Consider the following 9,212-nt stretch of genomic DNA (forward strand, 5'->3'; position numbering starts at 1 on the left):
CTCGCCTCCATAACAGCTGTATATAGAAGAACAGGCTCTGTATTGCTACATTATCATCTCGCCTCCATAACAGCTGTAAATAGAAGAACAGGCTCTGTATTGCTACATTATCATCTCGCCTCCATAACAGCTGTAAATAGAAGAACAGGCTCTGTATTGCTTCATTATCATCTCATCTCCCCCTGTATGGGCATTCTACTGTAGAAGGATGACACGTAGTGACGTATCCCCCTGTATGGGCATTCTACTGTAGAAGGATGACACGTAGTGACGAATCCCCCTGTATGGAAGGCTGTAGAAGGATGACGTGACGAATCCCCCTGTATGGACATTCTACCATAGAAGGATGACACGTAGTGAGGAATCCCCCTGTATGGGCATTCTACTGTAGGAGATTCTACTAGTGAGAAGGATGACACTGTAGAAGGATGACACGTAGTGAGGAATCCCCCTGTATGGGCATTCTACTGTAGATGGATGACACGTAGTGAGGAATCCCCTGTATGGACATTCTACTGTAGAAGGATGACACGTAGTGACGAATCCCCCTGTATGGGCATTCTACTGTAGATGGATGACATGTAGTGAGGAATCCCCTGTATGGACTGTACTGTAGAAGGATGACACGTAGTGAGTGAGGAATCCCCCTGTATGGGCATTCTACTGTAGATGGATGACATGTAGTGAGGAATCCACCTGTATGGACATTCTACTGTAGAAGGATGACACGTAGTGGAATCCCCCTGTATGGACATTCTACTGTAGAAGGATGACACGTAGTGAGGAATCCCCCTGTATGGACATTCTACTGTAGAAGGATGACACGTAGTGAGGAATCCCCCTGTATGGACATTCTACCGTAGAAGGATGACACGTAGTGAGGAGGTAGTGAGGAATCCCCCTGTATGGACATTCTACCGTAGAAGGATGACACCTGTATGGACATTCTAGTAGAAGGATGGTAGTGAGGAATCCCCCTGTATGGACATTCTACTGTAGAAGGATGACACGTAGTGAGGAATCCCCCTGTATGGACATTCTAGTGTAGAAGGATGACACGTAGTGAGGAATCCCCCTGTATGGGGGCATTCTACTGTAGAAGGATGACACGTAGTGAGGAATGTGTGTAGTGATGCGATGTGTGGTCCCCTGTATGGACAGTTGGTAGAAGGATGACTTGTAATGCCAGGGTAGTGGGTCCGATTCCCGGGACCCCCTACGTAGAATGTATGACATGACTGTACCTTTGGATAAGCGTCTGCTAAAGGATATTATTATTATTATATAAGTATGGGCATTCTACTGTAGAAGGATACGTAGTGAGGAATCCCCTGTATGGGCATTCTACTGTAGAAGGATGACACATAGTGAGGAGTAGTGTAGGAATTCTGGACACTGTAGAAGGATCCCCCTGTATGGACATTCTACTGTAGAAGGATGACATTGTGTGTGAGGAATCCCCCTGTATGGGCATTCTACTGTAGAAGGATGACACGTCCTGGAATCCCCCTGTATGGGCATTCTGTGTAGAAGGATGAACTAGTGAGGAATCCCCCTGTATGGACATTTACTGAGCCAAAGGATGAACTAGTGAGTGAAATGACCCCTTTTTGGACATTCTACCGTAGAAGGATGACACATAGTGAGGAGGTAGTGAGGAATCCCCTGTATGGACATTCTAGTGAAGTTCTACATTGAATGTATTTGATTTTTAATTTAGAACACTGTGTTTTATTTTCCCTCTTTCTTTTATTTAGCCCTTATTTTATTTAACCCTTATTTTATTTAGCCCTTATTTTATTTAGCCCTTATTTTACCAGGTAAGTTGACTGAGAACACATTCTCATTGAAACCAACGCAATTGGGAATAGTTTCAGGGGAGAGGATGGGGGATGAATGTGCCAATTGTAGACTGGGGATGATTAGGTGACCGTGATGGTATGAGGGCCAGATTGGGAATACAGGTACCTTAGCATATGCTACTGTACCTGTAGACTTCCAGTCATTGCGCTAATGCTAGTTACCAGAAGCCACACTGTAACATGGATCTGATTTGGATTAAATATGTGGAATAAATATGTGGAATCATGTGGAAGTTTCATTCATGTCTCTATGATTAAATAAACACTTTGTTTGTTTTTGGCAGGAGAAAGACCAGACTCTGAGGAACCAGAGGAAGAAATGTCCAAACCAGCAAGACCATACCACTGCTCCCAGTGTGCAAAGAGTTTTACCCAGTTAGGGAACATGAAAAGACACGAGAGGACACACACAGGTGATAAACCTTACCATTGCTCCCAGTGTGGAAAGAGTTTTACCGAGATAGGGTCCCTGAAAAAGCACAAGAGAATACATCCAGGAGAAAAGCCATACCACTGCTCCCAGTGTGGAAAGAGTTTTAACCAGTCAAGGGACCTGAAAGATCATAAGAGAATACATACAGGAGAAAAGCGCCACAACTGTTCCCAGTGTGGAAAGAGTTTTACTCAGTTAGGGAGTCTGAAAAGTCATAAGCGAATACACTCTGGAGAGAAGCCTTATCACTGCTCCAAATGTGGAATTGCTTTTTCAATGTTAAACACCTTGAAATTGCATGAGAGAATACACACAGGTGAGAATCCTTACCACTGTTCCTTCTGTGGAAAGAGTTTTAGAGGATCGCAACAGCTGAAAAGACACGAGAGAATACACACAGGAGAAAAGCCTTACCACTGTTCCCAGTGTGGAATGAGTTTTAGGCAGTTAAGGGACCTCAAAGATCATATGCAAATGCACTCTGGAGAGAAGTCTAACACATGTTCTCATTGTGGAAAGAGTTTTCTGAGGTTAAGAACTCTGAAATTCCATGAGCATATACACACACACAAAAAGGAAAAGTACCAATGTTCCTCGTGTGGAAAGTGGTTTATCCAGTTAGAAGACCTGATTATGCATGACAGGAAACACACAGGAGGGGATAAGACCTACCACTGCTCCCAGTGTGGAAAGAGATTTAACTGGTTAAGGCAGCTGAATAAGCATGAAAGAATACATACACAGGAGGAGAAGACATACCACTGCTCTCAGTGTGGAAAGACATTTTCCCAGTCAGAGAACCTGAAATCACATGAGAGAATAGAGAGGCTGTGTTCTGACTTGTGTTTCTGACTGATCATTTGTGTTTTTGTTTCATGCCACGTGAAATCAAATTGTATGAAACCAGAAAAAAGGTTTTTTACTTTTGTTGTTTTTTCATTTAGAGACATGATCGTGTCTAATATCAGATTAAATATTTAAAATTGTCTATTTGGTTTTGATGAGCTTTGATTGATTTGATAAGTATAAACCCTCTGTTGTTCATCATATGATTTTCTATTTGTTAAGGGATTTTTTTTAATCAATAATGACTAATTATGTATACATTTCAATCAGGACTGACTAATCAGAATACTAATTATGTTACTGTATATGTATGAATTTTCTTTTAATCCTAGTACTGAATATAATGTGTGTAAATATAATCAAGAATTAGAACAATGACTGGTAGAAATGAATGAACTTATCGTCAGACTGGCTAGAATGCTGATCTACACAAGGAGACCATGTCTCGGTCATAAATGATCTAAATTGGTGGGAGACGATGTGGGAAGGCTTGAGAACTATACAGCCTTTGTACCGGTGTGGAGAAGAGACGGTACGAAGACTAATGACGTCATTTTCAGTTTAGAACCCGTTGTATAATGTTTCATGTTCAGTTCTGGAGAATAAACGCTGCTGATTGATTTCCAGACTGGTCTCTGTCCATTTTATGCACAAAAAAAAGAGTCTTACAAATTCTTAGGAGTGGACCGTGTTTAATTTAATTGGGTAATAAAACATGTAGGTCTTTAATTCCAGTAACACTATTGCAAAGTGTCAACGATTATATAAGTAAGTAAGTGGCACAAGTCTTTGTTTGTATTTATGATGGATTCCTCCCTAAACTAAGGCATATCTACAACACATTAAGTGTGTGTCCTCAGGCCCCTACTCTACTACCACATATCTACAACACATTAAGTGTGTGTCCTCAGGCCTCTACTCTACTACCACATATCTACAACACATTGTGTGTCCTCAGGCCTCTACTCTACTACCACATATCTACAACACATTAAGTGTGTGTCCTCAGGCCTCTACTCTACTACCACATATCTACAACACATTGTGTGTCCTCAGGCCTCTACTACCACATATCTACAACACATTATGTGTCCTCAGGCCTCTACTCTACTACCACATATCTACAACATATTAAGAATAGACCTGGTCTGTTCATTTTAATATTATCTTTAACTTTAAGGAGAGTTGAATTGAATATAAAAAAGGCAACAGCAAACATGTTGACCCCACGAAGCGCTCCCTTGTTGCAGGCTCCCTTTGGGCCAATCAGTGTAATTTAGCAAATGCCGGATCTATGGCAAAAACACATCCTTCACCCAAGTTTCGTCAAAATTAGCCCAGTGGTGTCTTGAGATATAATTTGAGTTAGCTCGACTCATGTCCCTGAGCATGTGTGCCAAATTTCACCCTCTGAGTCAAACAGATCACCATGTGATACTCTGAGTCCAAACAGATCACCACCGTGTCTGAGTCAAACAGATCACCACTACATGTGGTAGATACTCTGAGTCAAACAGATCACCACCGTGTGGTAGATACTCTGAGTCAACCAGATATCTACAAACCACCACCATGTGGTAGATACTCTGAGTCAAACAGATCACCACCATGTGGTAGATACTCTGAGTCAAACAGATCACCACCGTGTGGTAGATACTCTGAGTCAAACAGATCACCACCATGTGGTCAGATACTCTGAGTCAAACAGATCTACTGTGTGGTAGATACTCTGAGTCAACACTCTGTGTCAAACAGATCACCTCAGTAGATACTCTAGTACTGAGACAAACATATCACAAACAGACACCTACTGTGTGGTAGATACTCTGAGTCAAACAGATCACCTACCGTGTGGTAGATACTCTGAGTCAAACAGATCACCACCGTGTGGTAGATACTCTGAGTCAAACAGATCACCTACCATGTGGTAGATAATCTGAGTCAAACAGATCACCATTATGTGTGGTAGATACTCTGAGTCAAACAGACCACCACCGTGTGGTAGATACTCTGAGTCAAACAGATCACCACGTGTGGTAGATACTCTGAGTCAAACAGATCACCAACCGTGTGGTAGATACTCTGAGTCAAACAGATGCACCACCATGTGGTAGATAGATCTGAGTCAAACAGACCACCTACTGTGTGGTAGATCTCTGAGTCAAACAGACCACCTACTGTGGTAGATACTCTGAGTCAAACAGATCACCACTGTGTGGTGATACTCTGAGATACTGTGTGGTAGAATTCTGAGTCAAACAGATCACCACCATGTGGTAGATACTCTGAGTCAAACAGATCACCACCATGTGGTAGATACTCTGAGTCAAACAGATCACCTACCGTGTGGTAGATACTCTGAGTCAAACAGATCACCACTGTGTGGTAGATACTCTGAGTCAAACAGATCACCTACTGTGTGGTAGATAATCTGAGTCAAACAGATCACCACCGTGTGGTAGATACTCTGAGTCAAACAGATCACCACCATGTGGTAGATACTCTGAGTCAAACAGATCACCACCGTGTGGTAGATACTCTGAGTCAAACAGATCACCACTGTGTGGTAGATACTCTGAGTCAAACAGATCACCACCATGTGGTAGATACTCTGAGTCAAACAGATCACCACCATGTGGTAGATACTCTGAGTCAAACAGATCACCTACCTGTGTGGTAGATACTCTGAGTCAAACAGATCACCACCGTGTGGTAGATACTCTGAGTCAAACAGATCACCACCTGTGTGGTAGATACTCTGAGTCAAACAGATCACCACCGTGCAACATGAGTAGATACTCTGAGTCAAACAGATCACCACCGTATGGTAGATACCTGAGTCAAACAGGTGGTAGATACTCTGAGTCAAACAGATCACCACCGTGGTACAAGGTAGATACTCTGAGTCAAACAGATCACCACCGTGTGGTAGATACTCTGAGTCAAACAGATCACCACCGTGTGGTCAAAGTCAGAAGGTGGTAGATCTGATACAGATGTGTGGTAGATACTCTGAGTCAAACAGATCACCACCATGTGGTAGATATGAATGTTCTTGCATATATTGAGTCTTGACCGTGTTTGCAACATGTGTACCAAATGTTGTTACAATACGAATATCCTTGACTGATTTATGTGCCAGACCACGCCCACCTGCAGGGTTATTGGTCAAATAGCAGCCATTTTATTTTAGGTACAAGTCTGGAAAATATTTTGTTTAGAGACTTTTGGCCATAGATGCCACATCATTCGGTGCCAGAAGAGTATCGTTTTCGGTGTTTTCCCCAAAATTCCAAGTTTACCACAGTCACAAAGTCAGAAGGTCCGCCTAATTGACCAATCAGATGAGGGAGTGTATTCTGAGCCTTTTGCATGAAACACATTTTTTTAAAATGAGCCTTTCATTCGGAAATCATTCAGACACCTTGCCTTGTCCACATTTTGTGACGTTACAGCCTTATTCTAAAATGGATTAGAAATATATAAAAATGCTCATCAATCAACACACAATACCCCATAATGACAAAGCGAAAAACAGGTTTTTACATAATAACAGGAAGAGTTATTCTATTGGACAGAGGAGTTATTCTATTGGACAGAGGAGTTATTCTATTGGACAGAGGAGTTATTCTAATAGTAATATATCATGTTAGTTTTCCATACCAGCCTTTCATTCTAATAGTAATATATCATGTTGTTGACCTTGATGCCCAGCCTTTCATTCTAATAGTAATATATCATGTTGTTGACCTTCACCAGATGCCCAGCCTTTCATTCTAATAGTAATATATCATGTTGTTGACCTTCACCAGATGCCCAGCCTTTCATTCTAATAGTAATATATCATGTTGTTGACCTTCACCAGATGTCCAGCCTTTCATTCTAATAGTAATATATCATGTTGTTGACCTTCACCAGATGTCCAGCCTTTCATTCTAATAGTAATATATCATGTTGTTGACCTTCACCAGATGTCCAGCCTTTCATTCTAATAGTAATATATCATGTTGTTGACCTTCACCAGATGCCTTTCATTCTAATAGTAATATATCCTCAACAGATTCATTCTAATAGTAATATATCATGTTGTTGACCTTCACCAGATGCCCAGCCTTTCATTCTAATAGTAATATATCATGTTGTTGACCTTCACCAGATGCCCAGCCTTTCATTCTAATAGTAATATATCATGTTGTTGACCTTCACCAGATGTCCAGCCTTTCATTCTAATAGTAATATATCATGTTGTTGACCTTCACCAGATGTCCAGCCTTTAACAGGAAAACAACAGTTGGGAGAGGAAAAGGCTTCTATTTAAATGGAGTTCCATTTCAAGTTGTTGACACAAAGACGTATGAATGCCACCAAGAGAAAGAAAGACAGACAAACAAAAGCCAAAGAGAAATATGAGGCTGAAATTAACAAGAAGATTGTAATTGCAAAGACAGATCACTGTAATTAATGCCATACATATTTACAACACTAATTTCACTTGAATTATGTTGAATTACTAACTAACAATGGAATGTTCCTCAACAAAATGGAAGAAGATGGGACTTTAAACTGGTGTCTCAACTCTGTGGTCACTAAAGATCCCATGGCACTTATGAATCCGGTCAGCGTACACACTCCCTCGTCTGATTGGTCGAGGAGGCGGGCCTTCTGACTTTGTGGCTGTGGTTACTGGTGGAGGAGAGGGACCTTTGTACCGATTTCATGACAGAGTAAAGCGAGTATAGCGCCACCATCTCGCCAATCGGTGTAATTTTGTATGTGCCTGATCTCTCTGGCCAAGACGCATCATTTACCCAAGTTTAGTTTAATCAGGTTTAGAGGGAGGCGTAGACAATGAGTCTCAATTGGTCCGCTAGTTTTAGAGTGACGGTTCGTCTGACGCTGCTACTCTGATTGGTTGAGGATGAGCCAATCGTTGATTACTTTGGTTTCTGCAACGCCCCTCATTTAGACGTCACAACAATCGACTTTAATGATGTCAGTCTCAGACTGAAGTATGTTGCTAACGACAGAACAGTGGAATAATTCAGTTTGAGCCGAAAGGCCACTCTATCGCTAATCTTTCCTAAGAGAAAGTTACATCTTTTTGTTTGTTTTGTGCGGCGATAGAGCGCTGCATGAACTAGGGCTTAAATGCTCATATAGATGCTCTTTAAAATAAAATCCAATTGTATTGGCCACATACACATATTTAGCAGATATCATTGCGGGTGTAGCGATATGCTGGTGTTCCTAGCTCCAACAGTGCAGTAGTATCTAACGATTCACAACAATACACACACATCTAAAAGTAAAATAATGGAATTTAGAAATATATAAATATTAAGATGAGCAATGTGGCATTGACTAAAATACAGTAGAATACAGTATATGCATATGAAGTGAGTAAAACAGTATGTAAACATTATTCAAGTGACCAGTGATTCCATGTCTATGTACATAGGCCGGCGGTGTCTTATAGTATTTAAATTCACAGCCTCTTAGGTGCAGGGTTGATTAACCGGGTGGTAACCAGCTCAGTGATAGACAAAAAACAGTTTGATGGCCTTGAGATAGAAGCTGTTTTTCAGTCTCTCGGTCCCGGCTTTGTTGATGTCTCGTCATTGTTGGTAATCAGACCTACTACTGTTGTGTCTTATAGTATTTAAATTCCCTCTTTACAAAATCCGTACTAATTCATGAACACACTTCTATGAAACAAATGTCCCCCCCCCCAAAAAAAAAAATAATAAAAATAATAATAAATACAACTGCGTTACCCACTCCAGTCAGCAGATGGCAGATGTGCAGATTTCAGGCGATACTTCTAGTGTGACGTCTAATGTAGTGGACGGGACACTTCATCAACAGTAACAGCAGTTAGTCGGCCACCTCCGTAGCCAACATTATCGAAAACAGTCACTGTGTTTTAAACATACTTCTGCCGTGTCTATTTGTTGGCCCATTTAATGTAACGTTAATATTTACGTTGTTTGTCAGGTAGCTGGCTTGCTAAGTTAGCTTTGCACGAGGCTAATCGCTAATGCTAAGTAGCTAGCTAGTTAACATCCCCGACC

General features: G+C 41.2%; 1 protein-coding gene across 1 annotated transcript; it reads left to right on the forward strand.

Annotated features, from left to right (window-relative positions):
* Positions 1 to 2,165: 2,165 nt before the first annotated feature.
* On the forward strand, positions 2,166 to 3,767 carry LOC118364776 (zinc finger protein 239-like). Its single transcript, XM_052512827.1, has one exon. It carries the CDS (start codon positions 2,182 to 2,184, stop codon positions 3,145 to 3,147), a length of 966 nt encoding a protein of 321 aa, XP_052368787.1. The 5' UTR covers positions 2,166 to 2,181; the 3' UTR covers positions 3,148 to 3,767.
* Positions 3,768 to 9,212: the final 5,445 nt, after the last annotated feature.

Source organism: Oncorhynchus keta, unplaced genomic scaffold (genome assembly GCF_023373465.1).
Source record: "Oncorhynchus keta strain PuntledgeMale-10-30-2019 unplaced genomic scaffold, Oket_V2 Un_contig_932_pilon_pilon, whole genome shotgun sequence".
Lineage (NCBI taxonomy): Eukaryota > Metazoa > Chordata > Actinopteri > Salmoniformes > Salmonidae > Oncorhynchus > Oncorhynchus keta.